Source organism: Chaetodon auriga, chromosome 18, assembly GCF_051107435.1.
Source record: "Chaetodon auriga isolate fChaAug3 chromosome 18, fChaAug3.hap1, whole genome shotgun sequence".
In the NCBI taxonomy this organism is placed as follows: Eukaryota; Metazoa; Chordata; class Actinopteri; order Chaetodontiformes; family Chaetodontidae; genus Chaetodon; species Chaetodon auriga.
Window position 1 is genome coordinate 4670570 of NC_135091.1, and position 15052 is coordinate 4685621.

The 15052-nt window shown below is 45.4% G+C and overlaps 1 protein-coding gene across 2 annotated transcripts; it reads right to left on the reverse strand.

Moving 5' to 3' along the window:
* Nucleotides 1-2748: 2748 nt before the first annotated feature.
* On the reverse strand, nucleotides 2749-14836 carry tfap2b (transcription factor AP-2 beta). 2 transcript variants are annotated; one of them, XM_076756182.1, is made up of 7 exons: nucleotides 14763-14836; nucleotides 12062-12523; nucleotides 10493-10547; nucleotides 9117-9336; nucleotides 8640-8758; nucleotides 7476-7617; nucleotides 2749-3756 (listed from the first exon to the last, which is right to left on the reverse strand). In XM_076756182.1, the coding sequence occupies exons 1-7, from the start codon at nucleotides 14808-14810 to the stop codon at nucleotides 3468-3470; spliced, it is 1335 nt and encodes a 444-aa protein (XP_076612297.1). In that variant the 5' UTR covers nucleotides 14811-14836; the 3' UTR covers nucleotides 2749-3467. The 2 variants fall into 2 exon arrangements, with proteins under 2 accessions (XP_076612297.1, XP_076612298.1); XM_076756183.1 differs by lacking the exon at nucleotides 14763-14836 and adding an exon at nucleotides 12827-13086.
* Between the last annotated feature and the right edge of the window lie 216 nt (nucleotides 14837-15052).

Below are 15052 nucleotides of genomic sequence, written 5' to 3' on the forward strand. Positions count from 1 at the left end.
GTTTGAAACAAGTGGGAAGCTTCAAAGTAAAAGTCGACTCAGAACACGATATCATCTGTGATTAGAAGCTGGTGCTGACGTTCGCACTGCGTCTCTGTATCGTAGTACTTAGTACTGTATCCTACATACAGCACATCATATTTAGAAAGCTTAACAAACCACATACTGCAAATACAAAGTGAAGGTGAAGCCATGCAGCAGGCTGGCACACAGCGCTGGTCTGGACCAGGGGGATGACCTCAGAGGTGATGCACTTCAATGTAAACTATTAAAAAAATCCATTTAAAGAACATTAACATTGAATCTTACATAATTTTAGATGAGAGACATTTCCTACAGTTAAGAGGAATAAAGAGTTTTTGCAGCGTTTTTCCTGCGGCCTTACACACTTACAATCATTCTGGTCCTTTAAAAATTCATTTTAAAAAAGGAAATTTGACCTCGGTAGTTAAAATATTGCATAAGGGACGGCTATGAAAACAAGAGGGCCTTAACTTCTATTTGCATGACCCTGCTGACTGGGTCTTGAGCAGCAGGTAGTTTTTCGAGCCTTGACTGGAGAATTTTCCGGAGGCCTGAGGGTCAATGCAGAGAATTACAAAACCAGCTCAATAATTCTTCCACCGACCTCGACGTCTCACTCTGGATTCTCATTTTAGGAGACGAACTGACAGGATTTTTGTGACGACATTTACTGTATTTTTGTCACTAAAATTTCGTTTATAATTTGATTTTTTTAAAATTTAATTTGGATGATTAGCTGTTTTGTTTTTGCTGCTTTGAGCTGGAAAAGCATCATCACCCATCGTTTCTCCTCATAATTAGAAGTTGAATCAATGCATCAGTTCGCCTTAATCAATTTAATCGTTCCATTCTTTTGCCTGTTTCTTAAACATCAGTTTTGCTGACGCTGCAGCTCAATGACCGAGATCTACCTCTGTTTTTAATATTTTAATTCCTAAAAACCGGAAAAGCGTTTTATGGACTCCTGTCTTCAAGGGATTATTAATATTAAGTCAGTTTTATTAATCGAAAACTGAGAAGTGAACGTGACAGTTCCACTGGTGTGTTTCAGATTGAGCACCTTTAAAGTCTTAAACTGACAGTGTCACCTGTCCTCGCGCTGAGCGGATGCTGCGTGATTTAACTCAGCGAAACGTCGCGTTCCTCTCCGTGTTTGTTGTTTTGTTTTCCTCGGCCTGTTTGTTTATTGTTCCAGCCAACCTGTCGTCGCTGTAGCCGCTGATGCTCAGCAGCTTCCTGTCTTTGTTGAGCGTGAATCGCTCGCGGACATGCGGGTGCTGAACTCCGCACCTGCGTCACGCGGCGTTCCACTCCACGGGTCACAGCGAGCCCGCGGGACACTTTCTCTCCCTCTCCTTCTCTCGAGCTCCCCGTTTTCTTTCCCTCCGTCTCTCTTTCTCATTAGCTTTCTTTCTCTGTCTCTCTCTCCCTCCACTTTTTTCTCTCGCGCTCTCCCGTCATTAGCACACTGGCGGTGGATCCCCACCGCAGAAGCGGGCCCGCGAGGCACGATTCTATTCCCCCTGCGCGCGCGCGAGAGCGAGAGAAGCCTCACTGGCCGGAAAATACAGCCAATTATTTCCCTGGAATAAGATGGTATCCATCATGGTGTGTGTGTGTGTGTGTGTGTGTGTGTGTGTGTGTGTGTTTCAGAGACTTTGCATTATAGAGACCTCAGACTATTTTAAACCTTACAAACCTTGTAAAGTATTTTTATTATTATTATTTTATTATTTTGTATTTATTATCATTGAAATGTTAATCTTGGACTATTTCATGCTTTCAGTTTATATACAAAAACAAAATATAAGCCTATTTAAAGGACAATTTAGCTTTTTGTAACTGAAAACTTTGACTTAAAACATGGATAAAAGTGTTATTTTTGTGATGATGTGATGGTAAACAAGCCATAACAGCATCAGACGTGACTCCACTCCGTGTATTAACTCTTTAATAAGTGTGAGCACAGCCCCAATTTTGTGTTTTCATTTTTTTGGGGGGAGTGTTACCTTTTTTATTTACATTCGAAGCAAAGATTGCGCCTCTCAGTGTCACGATTTCCAGCAGCTTCCACATATTTTCCTCCCTGCAGGAAGATGGAGGGCGAGATTATTCCCTCCCATCTCCTTCGCTGCAGCCTGAGCAGGCTGAGGGTTAAGTTGCTTTAGAAAGAGAGGCTGAAATACTAATTCTTAGCTTCATTGTTCCACGACGTCATAATGATCAGAAATTTACAGCAAATAATTTAAATGAGTTCAAACGAAAAGCTGAAATTAAATGTAATGGTTTAATGTTGTCATCTTCCCATTAGTTCCATCTCAAAGAGTCTATTTTTCCACTGGTACCTGCACCAGTCAGACATTTATTGTGTGCTTGTGATGAACAGACTCAAGTTGTTAAAACACGAAGTAATTTTGCTTAAATCAGAATGATTAGCGGAGAAGCTCGGCCTGTGAACCGGAGCCATCGCACTGAACATCATCACAAGTTTATCCAGCTCCAGTTTCAGTCCTTCAGGAAGTTGCCTTTTCTTTTGAACCCCCGACTCTTTCACTCGCAGCTGTTCATGAATATTTCATGAAATACGTAAAGGTAAATGGCCTGACATCAGCCAATGAATGTGGTGTTTTTTAGTGGACTGAACTGACTCTGACCCACGACCCTGAGTGGGACTCCACAGTGGAGGAGGTCCCTGGAGAAAAGGCGCAGGCTGCACACCTCGCATAATAAAACACATGGTTTATTATCAATGTGATAGAAATGAAATCACTGGACAATTAGAAGCATGTCTACCCATCATCAGCACCATGACAACAGCTCTATAAGAACAGAAAAACACTGGATGAGTCCTGCCCCCCCGCCGGCTCACAAAGGTCGAATCACAGATAAATAGGCCTACTCCAAAATAGCTGGTGCACCTATTTACACAACCATCCATTTAAATTAATATAAATAAATATTTACACACATAAATTAACACCCTCCCTCCTCGCACTTGTGTTAAAGAACCAGACAAACCTGTTTCACAGACAGAATGCTCATCACACACACACACACACACACACACACGCACGCACGCACACACACACGCAATGTTGCTTGTTGGCTGCTCACAGCGTCTCAGTCTCACAGGATGCAGGCAGGGGGAGCGAAATGGATGTAACACAGTAACCACCATGTCCTCAGGGGAATGAAAAGAACGTAACACAGATGAAAAATCCCTCTGTGCTCTCTGACACTGGCCCACGGGTGTCTTCCTCTGCCTTATTCTCTCCACCAAGCCTTCCTCCTCCTCCTCCTCCTCCTCCTCCTCCTCCACCTCAGCCCTGTGTGTGGCAGGTCAGTGGCAGTGGTGTAAAGCTAGAAGTAACGGTGTAACGCCTCCGTCTGGGTGTCTGCCTCCCGTTCGGCCGTCCCGTCATCGCTCCCCTTCTTCCGGCGCTTCATTTCCGCTGCTTCTCCTCTTTGTCGCCGCCCTTGTTGCCGTCCCCGTGCCGGTTGTTGGGAGGGTTGTTGAGAAACATCTTGTCGAGTCCTTTGAGAGCCTCGGTGAGGTAGTTCTGGAGGGTGGTGAGAGCGGCGCAGATGGCGGGCGAGCCGAAGCCGTGCGTGATGAAGGAGAAGTGGGAGAGGCAGCTCTGGATGCCGGGCTCCAGGATGGGGCTGGGCCTGGAGTTGCCCAGGGGAGTCCTGTCCTGGGCCAGCAGGTCTGTGAACTCCTTACACAGCTGTCTGCAGGGGGAAAGACAGCAAGACGTCATCTTAGGGTTTCCCCAAAACAGCTGACAGTGGACATTTGGTGCAGGATTCAGTATCTGACATTTTAGTGGTGATCAATGGCCTCCTCAGTGTTTCTCTTGAAATTAGTGGAAGGTCTGGTACAGAATTGTCACCACAGGACATCAAACCTCTCAGTGATCTATAACTACAACTACCTCAGCTGCACCTGCTAATGCAACAAAACCGTGCACACGTGTGTGAAGTCTGACCAAAACATCTCATGGCGACGTTGCAGGATCAGTCGCCGATGCACAATTAGAACTAAAATGCCTATGAATACTGACCGTGTGGAGAAAACAGTACAACATGTGCAACCCCAGCTGAAAACCCCATGAAACGCACCCAAATCAGCCACAGCCAACATAGTGCTGAGAGGCCTCTGTGGTGAAACAGCGTGAAGGGATGACAGCGAGGGTGTTTGCAGCACTGGACGCAGATGTTCCTGCAGTGCTTCCTGAAACTGGACTTATTCATTAAAAAAAGCCTTCCAGAGCAGAGAAACATGTTCTGATTTCACGTGGTGCTTTAACTGCGCTGAGAGAAAACAAGCACATTAACTTTAAGCTGCGTTTCAGTGTTTCTCTTATTTTTGGAATTTTTTCGTATCCTGTGGAAAAACAACTCAACACTGAAACATGTTCGCAAATCCCTCTCGACTAACTCTGCACTTTCTGAACGCAGCACAGCGCACGCAGAAATCCGGCTGCAGCGGTTTAACGGATCAAATAGCGAAAGAGGTGATTCACCCAGAAAAGTGTTCTTGTCCAGGTGGGAATGAGCAGAAAACAGCATCAGCGCCGTCACTGAGACTCAGGAAATTCTTGCAGATGGTTCAGCGTGACCCCACCCACCCATCCGAGAGGAGGGGGGGCTGAAGCGAAAGGTGCATCCGTGCTGTGCTAATCATGGTGAGATTTAAGGCTGTTTGGTGAAATTCTCTCGCTGAGTCACATGACTCCTCTGCCTGGACCATTCCTAAAACTAAGTGCTCCAAATCGGGATGTCTGCAGCAGAACAGGAACGTTTCACTCTGCTGTCCTGCAATTTTGCTCCAAAGTGCTGCTTGAAATGTATATAAAACCTATTAAAAAACAGTTAAATGCATCAAATTTTGATGCAAAATAAGAAAAAACTACCCCCCCCCCCCCTCTTTGTATGACATAATCTATCCCACAGGGAAACTTTCCTCCTGGTATTTTTCTATTTTTAACTCTTCTACCTGATGTTTTAGCACACTTTCCTCTGTTTGCCTCTTGTGTTTCCTCTTCAGGAAAACAAAGAACTTAATGCAATCAGCTGCTACAGTAAACCTTTACCCGCACAGAGTGAGTTTTCCAGTTGAAAGTTTAGAAAGTATTGAATTCCCAACATCGTCTTCTGGCTGAACTGTAGTCTGGCACTTTTGTTTTTTTGGTGAAACTTGGTGCAGAATGTCTGACGCTAATTGTTCATCGTTGAATCGCTTTAGGTGAGTGGAACTTTTTGTGCTCTGTTGGACACCTTCTCAACCTCAAACACCTCCTCAAGTGATGTAATACCATTTATGTTTGACAAATTATCTGCAAGAGTGAGAAAAACAGTGGAAAAAAAAAAAAAGAAAATGCACCCAGAAATAGCAAGCAAGAGTGTGAGCAATGTACCAAAACAGCAGCTCGTGGAGGCGAAACTAACACCGGAGCAGGAAAGTTTTATGGTCCGAGGCCTCGACATTAAGAGCAGTTTGAGACGAGGTCATCAGACGGATCTTTACTGTAAATTCAAGGCGAAAAAAGAAAAAAAGAAACTTGCAGGTTAAAAGAAAATCCACGTCTTCACCTTGTTCTCCTTGTTAAATTTCAGCAAATCATCCTCTGGTTTTAGGCCCACATTTTATATTCAGGAGACCTCTCTCTCTTTCTGCCTCTCTCAGATTTGTACCCACACACACACACACACACACACACACACACACACACACACACACACCCACATTCAGCGGCCTAAGGGCAGAGCTCCAGCAAATGAGTGACAGGCTGTGCAGGCCGAGCCCAGCTGGGGTTAGGGGAGTAGAGAGGAGAAGCCGCCACCCGGGGCTACACTCAAGGCTCTCGCTGTTGTTTTCTGACGACTTGAAACACTTCACTGCTAAATAATGAATTTCTAACAGGCAGCACCGACACACAGTGTTGGAACAGGTTTGAGTCTGAGCATCAAACATCCACCACCGACACACAGTACATACTGAGTATGTTGGGATGCACGCAAACACACACAGGCAGATGGTTTATGCGGTGCAGGCCAGCAGACAGCACTGTTTATGCAAGCTAAAAATACAATCTTCCTGAAGGGATCTTTGGGAGATGGTTTACAGCTCCGCTCGCAACCTTTGCGTCTACAGAGGAGCCACGTTCGGGGGATGAGTGGACGTAGAACAGGGCTGCTCATTAAAAGGCAGAAGGCTTTTTCTTCATTGTAAAAAATCCCAAATTTATAAGCCCGAATCACCTGTGCTAAAGAAATCTGTGTCGCCGGAAGTAATCAGAAGATCCTGGATTCAATTCCACGGCTTAACGGCCATAAAAATGGATTCATGTGAGCAACTTTACGAGGAGGGCCGGTAAAATGAATCGCCTCTAAGAGCAGCAGCGGAGGTCAGACAAACATTAGCCGCCTCAGAGCTCGTATTTTAGAGCGTGTGTGTGCCGCACGGGCCACATTAAAGTGTCCGGCCTCGAAATTTCCTCTGCGCTCGAGCTAAAGGTGACTGTGTGCGGTGAGCGGCTTGGACAGAGCGAAGGGGGCTGAGTTGCACCTGTCACGTCTTATATTTAAAAAAAAAACTAACAGGTGAGCATTAACGCCTCGCTGCTTTCGTTTAGTCGTCGTGTGATTTTAATTTTCTGCTCATTTCTGAATTGAATTTAACCGCCCTTATTTTTCAGTGAGGCGTTTTTTTTTTTTTTTTTTTTCAATCAGCCATTTCATTACAGGTTAGATCCATACTGAGTTCGATGCGTTTCATTAAGAAAATCTCACTCGCCTTCACAAATGTTAATGCCATGTTCGCCATGAGGAAATGGACTGGCTGTGATATAGAGTGAAGCACAGAGGAGATGAGAGGTTTGCACCCTCAGGGGCTCTTAAAGAGGGGCCACGGAGGCCCCGGGAAAATGAGTCTAATTTCACCATAATTTCATTCAACTGAAATGTACCTACTTACAGAAGAACGCCCTATTTTTATATATCTGTGTGTGTGTGTGTGTGTGTGTGTGTGTAACTAATTCAAATCAACAGCAACCAAAAGCTGCTTGAACAGCACCTGAACTACACACCCTGTCAAACGGGGCCATAAATGACAGTTTCCGGACATTTGAAAAGGAGGAGATCTCCTGTTTCAGTACTGATCTGCAGATATCTTCACACTGACACCACTTTTTTTTTATGTGTCTCTGCTTGCTTTTCTTTCCCAAACGCTTCCAGACCTCAGCGTTTTAAGTGTCGTGTGTGCATCACGGCCCCGATCTTTGCACTCCTTCATCTTCATGATTCAACAACAGCTATTCACGGGCTGTAATCTCATTACCGGCGCTATCTCCCTATATGCTACACTGCAGACATGTATTCTATATTCTATGATGCTCTATAAAGACGAGGAGGGAACAGAATCTAATCAAACGCTCCATCAAACTCACTTTGTCGCCAGCAGCATGTTTTTCCTCGTGTGCAGCTCGTTGGGGTCCGCGTGCTGCCGGTTGAGGTACTCGCTCACAGCTTTGGTGGGAAACTCCGTCTCGCAGATGTAACCGAAATCCCGGGCCAGGTGGACTGCTTCACCTGCAGGGGGGGAGGTGTGGGTGCATAGTGGATGTAGATGGAATATAAATAAACAACAAGCGAGAGTGAACGGAAATATTTGACAGGAAAAAATTCAGTTCTACAGCTTCTGCTTCTCCACAGCCCAAAAATACCTCCGTGCACGCTCGAACACGTTTCTCCTTCTGTTTTTATTAATTACTAATTAACGTGCCGTGATCAGATATTTCCTGGTTGGCTCAGGATATACAGAAAATTGTTAAAAATGAGATGCTTTTTGCACTTGTTTCCCTCTGCTGTAACACAAACACAACAGAAAGTGATAAAATTCCCATTATTTTATTGGGAAAATTAATAATACGAGCCAGTTATCTTGTTTTCATGATTATTAAAACAGAGAGCTATTTTATTATCCTTTCTACACTCACATGTGTAAATGTAGTGTGAGGGAAGTCAAACCTTTGATTATTATTTGTTTTAAGTAGCTTCATGACTTTCTGAGCAAATGAGCAAATTCTGGGTTTGAAACCACATTTCAAAAACAAATAAATGTGCTTATACATGAGCTGTTTGCAGGATAATGTGGCCTTCACTGAAACGAGCAGATTAATGGGGGATTGCACAGTGGGCTGTATGTGTGGGAAACGAGGCCAGTGAGGAAAATACACAAGTTGTTGTGAAGTCAAAATGTTTGCATGTGACCGGAGAGGCCCTGAAGTGCAGCCTTCAATCAATTAATGCATAATTTCATTTCATTTCATAACCCCGACCCACATGTCTCCTCATTTATTTTCCTGACATTTTATAAATACAGGGTCGTTGTCATTTGTCAAGCCTGCAAGGTCACGACCTCTGCAGTCCTATATTTTTGGATATTTTTTAGCTATGTTGAGACTATTTGCCATAATTTGTACGTCAAATTGTGGTGAACAGAGTCTAAAACTCAACTAAAACGGTTGGTTTCTGCTGTAAGTGGTCACGATTTCCCCACAGAGGCTGAATAAAGAGTATGTTTTTGCAGTTAAAAGCAGTGAATGAATCACCTTCTACCAGAGATGTTAGTAATGTGACATTGGCAGCTTTGCGTCTTCCAGCAGGTAAATTGAGTCCAATCTTCTCCAGCTTTTCTCGCAGACACTTCCCACCGTTTTTGGACTTTGCTCTGTGGAAACAAAAGAAACTTTACAGTCATGTGAAATTGCATATTGAATGAAGTGTATATAGGGCACAGATATTCTGTAATAATTTTAGCATATCAAAAAAAAAATCCTCTGCAGAGCGTTATATTAATAAGTGACCAATCTTCCTGCAGAAACTTGATTAAACAGCATAGCTTGTGCTCCACTTTGTCTCCAGAGAGTTTGCCAGCGTTAAGCAGAATCTGGCTGGTGAATGGCACAGAAACACAGGCCCTCAGACGCTTAATTAATAGATGTCCCTGCATATTTAACGAGCCACAAGCTTTCACAGAGTACCTCCTGAACACACAGCGTCAACATGCTCTGAGGCTGCAGCCCTACCTTCTCAACACGCCCCCCAACAGGGAGGCGTTGAGGCACTCGGGCGGGGACAGTCTCCTCTGCACCTCCCCTACGGTCACTTTGTACTTGGAGGTGGAGCTGAGCAGCGACAGGCGGCCCGGTACCGAGCAGAACACCTCGTTTATGTTGACGGTCACCCCGCCGATCAGCCCGTCCTTCCCGAGCATCAGAGAGCCCATGTTCTTGGGTGGCATGGGGACTGGAAGAGGAGGTGAGAGGCCATGTGAGCGGTTCTCTTTAACAAGGTGTTAAAACACGACACAAGTTTGAAGCCCTTACAGCTCTCCCCTCTGTCAAACTTCGTTCAGTGTGTGAGATCAGCGCGCGCAGAGGGCGGCCCTGGCCTAATGAGGCGCCCACGCGCCGGGCATTTGCTGTTATTTAATGTCGCGCGACATTCTCATTACAATATTATCGATTGTTGATTGGCTCGCGCTCTCAAATCGCATTAACCACCTCCCCGTTTTTTTTTTTTTTCTTATTTTCCACGGCCGGTTTAACTCCCACCAGCAGCACCGGGTGCTCCTTCATCCCGCGTGTTGATGCTCGCGCTAATGGCGTAAAAAAAAAAAAAAAAAAGAAAAGAAAAGAAAAGAAAAGAAGGAGCCAGGCAGCCTCGTGCATGCGCGTGTAGGGGCCAGCGCGAGGGGGGTTTTGATGGCTCCACGGGGGATAATACCGCAGATTAGCTCTAAACGAGCTCACGAGATCTCCGTGAGCGGTGCCATTTATTACATCAGCGGCTTAAATGCCCCGCGGGGAGCTCAGTCACTCAACATCCCGTAACTAAATCACCGCACATCATCAGAGCGGCAGCCTGTCAGCGACACACTGCCTGCCAGTCAATACGCCGGGATCCCTAACCCGCGTTCACTCCTCACAAACGAGCACCTTTAACAGCCTCAAACACGGAGAGGAGGTCCTGTTCACATCCGGGTCCTGCAGGCCGAGCCAGAATTTAGCTTTCAGTGTAACTCTACATCCCATAAATCATCATAATTCACAGCACACGTAGGAAAATAAATTATATAACCGGGCAGGGATTAAATGAACCCAGGATAAGGTGGCGGCTCTACTTATTTGGCCCTTTAAGCTACAAGCCCACATCAAAACTCTCAAATTTATGGATTAAATGTGCGCCAAGTTCTACATATTTTATATTTGTATTAAATCTCACGTTTTGCATTGATGGCCAGCGTTACTCACAGCACAGGCAGAGGTGTGTGTGTGTGTGTGTGTGTGTGTGTGTATATATATATATATATATATATATATATATATATATATATATATATATATATATATATGTGTGTGTGTGTGTGTGTGTGTGTGCGTGTGCGTGCGTGTGCGTGTACCTTTCTTAATTACTGATTGATCCAGGACGCTCGTTCCGTTGGTGTCCTCAATTGTCTGTTAGAACCGAGATAAATCCAAAATCATTATAGTCTGCTTTATACATGAGGGTCCATGCTGTCATACTGTAATTCAACGAGCACGTGAAGCTTGTGCTCGTGCTGGTTTTTCCCTCGAAATCAATCATTCACAAAATAAAAATAAATAATTCGTTAATTTCAGGGGAAACGAGACGCATTTAAGTTGTTCGTTTCCACAGAGCAAACAGTTCTGGTTTTATAATCCATCCCGTCTCTTTATTCATCCTGACGTGGCTCATATAGAAGCTATTCTCACAAATTTAAAGCCTCATTCATCAAACTCATTCATCATCCCGTTAGATAAATTCCCCGTTAAGCAGAGCTGGTGCCGCTGCCCTGCTCGTGTGAGAAGGAAAAACAAAGAACTGGCTCAAACAAATTTAGATGGGGTTAATAAATGCATGGCGCAAATACGAAAAGCCAGAAATTGGTCTGTTGTGAAGGTTAAAAGGCAAACAATCCAGGATGGTTGTGCCCTGAGGGGAAACGAGGGAAGATGAGATCCTACACAGCTGACAATAAAGTCTGTTTCACCAAGTATTTGGTAGCTTTCTTTGGACATTTTGAAGCTTAGCAGCAACAACGCTCACAAAAAAAATCTATATTATAAACAAACAAAAAAAAAACATTCAAAACAACAGTGTGGCTATAATAATAATAATAATAATAATAATAATAATAATAATAATAATAATAATAATAATAATAATAATATAAAATAACACTTTTACAAAAAATGTGATTTTTTTTTCTCCATATCAAAATGAACAAAATGTTGCAGCATCTTCAGACTTATCTGCTTTAAACGCGCGTTAATCATTATGGCAGTGAAGGCATGAGGAACACTGGAGCTTTACTCCACATATCAGCATCTTCTCATCAAAGATGTCTCTCCGCTCTCTGGAGTTTGTTTAGCTGTGAGCCATTTGCGTTCAGGCTGCAGCTGCTGTGAGAGTCCAGCCCTCAGGGAGCTGCTCTGAGTTCACCGACCTCAGCTCTGAAGGCTCGGGAACATGCGGAGACCATGAGGAAGACAACTGTCAACAATTACCAATCCGCTGCTTCCACCGCCGTTTCATTTATTTATTAGGCTGCGTTTAATGCAGCGTTTAATGACTGCCATCCAAACCAGAAAAAAAAGCTGCCCACGAATTATATTCTGAAAGGTAAATATGTTTCGTTTCGTTGAACTTAAATCCGCATTTGCTGTAAATGGAAACCGTTAAATCTATGATCAATTTATATCTGATAATAATAATAAATTGTAATCAAGATTCAGATTCCCAGTTTTGTCCAACTTGACCCCGGTCGTCCCCAACTTGCAGCTGGTGTGCAGTTTTATTTTTCTCGGATATAATGATCCTAATATCAATTAAATACATTTAAAAATAAATGAATAAATAAATAAACATCATAATCAGAGGTGTAAAATATGGTACATGCATTTTAACCTCTGTAAGCCTCAGCTGTGTGTAAATCTCTCGGACTCACCTGAACATCTTCCATGCCATGCAGCCCGTGCAGCAGTCCGTCGCCCATACCGGGCTCCAGTCCCGGGTGAGCGGAATGCAGCACCACGTCAGGCCGCCGCACGCCACCGTAGTCTCGCCGTGGGTCCAGCCCGGACAGCTGTGGCAGCGAGGCCCGAGGCTGAGCTAGCAGAGCCGAGCTGTCCATCCGTTCCCCGGTAACGTCTTGCCGCTGCCGCGCCCCCCATGCGCCCTGCTGGCTCTGGTGCAGGGAGTTCAGGGAGTACGGGTCGCTGACGTGGGAGTACGGGTCCTGGCTCTGGTAGTGAGCGAGCGGCTGGTACGGCGGCGGAAAGTACGGAGGCTGGAAGTCCGACGAGGGCGCATGCGACAGCGGCGGCGCGCTGGAGTAGGGTCCCGCATGCGACACAGAGCCCAGCTGGGACAGGCGCGAGCTGTGGCTCGAGACACCGTCATGCCGGTCCTTGAAGGGGGTGCAGAGCAGAACAGAAAAAAATCAACTTCTTGCAGAATTAGAGCCACATTTTAACGAACAGAAACCACATGGAGGCCTTGGACCGTCGTGCTTTTATTAGAGTATGTTGCCTCTGGTGATGTAGCCAAAGTAGCCTAAATCGCATTGAATCTCCTGCACAAAAAGCAGAGAAGAGCCTGGAGGAAAAAGGTTATAGCCTCATTTAAAATGCCTCACAACGAAAACCAAGCAATATCTGAGGATTCACCATTTGCTCAACTGAGAGGTGCACTGTGAAGGAGGAAAACTCACCGCAGTGGAGTAGGAATGAACTAACATCTGTAAAGCCTCTGCTGGAGTCACGAGCGAGCTCACGGTAAAACAGCAGGCTGCCAAACACTGCACTGGCCCGGGATAGCCAAACTCATTCCAGGTAAAAGCGACGCGTTCGTATCTGCTGGCACGGCCTGCTCCTACAGCTCCACGCAGAACCTTCCTCCGCCCGGAGCTCCCGCCGCTCTGAGTGTGAGCACCGAGCGCCCGCCTCTACCCCCGGTATACGGTGTAATTGTTATTCATGACTGAGACTTACAGGAATATTAATGTGCGCGAGGCAGGGGACTGGCGACACATGGAGCGTGAAGCCTCTCGCGCAACCGTGAGTGACGTTTAAATTCCGTGGAGAGCCGAAACGACGCGCGAACAGCAGGAGATAGGAGGACTCTCGCGCGCTGGAGAAAGCGAAACGGGGTGACCAGACCCGCGAGGAATCCCCCCCAATCACAAAAAAATACGCACTTTGGGCTTTTTTTTATGAGCAAAGTCTGACGCAGGGAACGCACACTTTGGAGACACCTTTGCGCAAATAATTTCTGCGCAAACGGACTTTGACTTTATAAAAAACTACATGAGCCAAGCTGGCGGGTAACAATGTAAGCTGGGGCTGCTGTACAGCCCGCCGGGTCAAACATGACACTAATACCACCAGGGTCAAGGGTTCCGTTCCAAACAGATACACCCAGCCTCGGGCCAGTGCAAGACCATGCAGAGGAGGCTTCCACCGCAATAAAATTCAGCTTACTTTTACGCACAGACACAAAACATCTGCGCAAAATCTCATTCAGATTTTTCTCCATTCACCCCGAGACGTTTTACCCAAACTTCCTCCTGCCAACAGAACGCTCCCGAAAAATAAAGGGTGACTCATGTTGTGTCGCAGCTGCCTTTTATTATCCTCCTGAAACACACACCCGTGACACCACAGGGCGCACGAGGAGCTCGTGTGAACGGTGTCACGAGTCAAAAGAAGCGATTAAACTTCATTTTGCAGACGACACCGGCCCCGCTTTGCCCTCTTGGATGACTTGTTTAACAACATTAGAGCCTCCCCTCCCTCGCGCCGTGGGAGAACGGCCATGTGCGGCACGAGACGAGGGTTTCCCGCCGGGCTGAGCCGAAGGGGCCTCGCGAGCTGCCCTTTCTCCGTGCGCTTTGTGCTCGAGCCCATTCAGCGCGAGCCGGAGCGGCGGCGTTTCGCCCCCGCGCGCAGCGGCATTTCTCCCCTTCCCCTCGCTGGTTTTTAAAAATGATCGTTCTGGGATGAAAGCCAAGTGATTTACATACTCCTCACACTTCATCAACCTCCGCTGACCCCGCGTTTCTCCAGCTTAGTTTTCATTTGCTCTCATTTACAATTAAAAAAATAAGCCATTCATTTCTTATTCCACTATATTTGAATGCATATTTTTGCAGCATCACGCTTTCTAAATATATATATTTTAGAGATATTTTCAGAGGTAAATTTATTCAAAAAGTTGCAGGTTGCTTTAAAAATGATTTTGGTTTAAAAAAAAAAAAAAAAAAAAAAAGAAAGAAAAAACGCCATGTCATATTTACAGCATGTGAAAATTCAAGAAAAGGTGAAATACAAATTATCCAACGTCCAAAATTTTTTCCATTTTACCTCATGGTCCGAAAAGTGAATTTACCTTCATTATAGCCGCAAATGTCCCATAAAATAATACAAACACATTAAAAAAAACCACCTGAGCACAAATGAGACTTTTCTGAGCCAAACTGCAGTGAAATGTCCTCCAATTCATATTCAGCCACCACATCACAGATTAACAGGCCTAAAGCCTCCTGCAGAACACCTCACTCACCCTGCGTCTAACACTCCATTATTCTCTGCAAAGGCATGTCTAATAAGTCTGTTTCCTCAAGACACAAACACGGACGGCAACGTTACCTCATAAATATCTTCATACTTGACATTCTCAACTAGTTTCCACAGCATGGTCGCTTCTCCGGTGTCGGTAAACCGAATGCAGCCAAGTGAGGAAGGGATGTCTCATCTCTCTCTCTCTCTCTCTCTCTCTCTCTCTCTCTCTCTCTCTCTCTCTCCCCCTCCCTCCCCCTCCCTCCCTCTGTAAAAAGGCTTTGTGAATGGGGGGAACCCCTGCAAACACTCCACTACCGTTGAGAAGAGCTATAGGGCGGGTTGATGTATGAGCATGAGGAGGAGAAGGCGAACGAATG

Coding starts and splice junctions, on each gene's coding strand:
- tfap2b (XM_076756182.1), bottom strand. CDS start 14,810: ATGCTGTGGAAACTAGTTGAGAATGTCAAGTATGAAGATATTTATGAG. Junction 8,759..9,116: donor TTGGGGGGCGTGTTGAGAAG/GTAGGGCTGCAG, acceptor TTGTTTCCACAG/AGCAAAGTCCAAAAACGGTG. Junction 7,618..8,639: donor ACTAACATCTCTGGTAGAAG/GTGATTCATTCA, acceptor CCCCCCCTGCAG/GTGAAGCAGTCCACCTGGCC.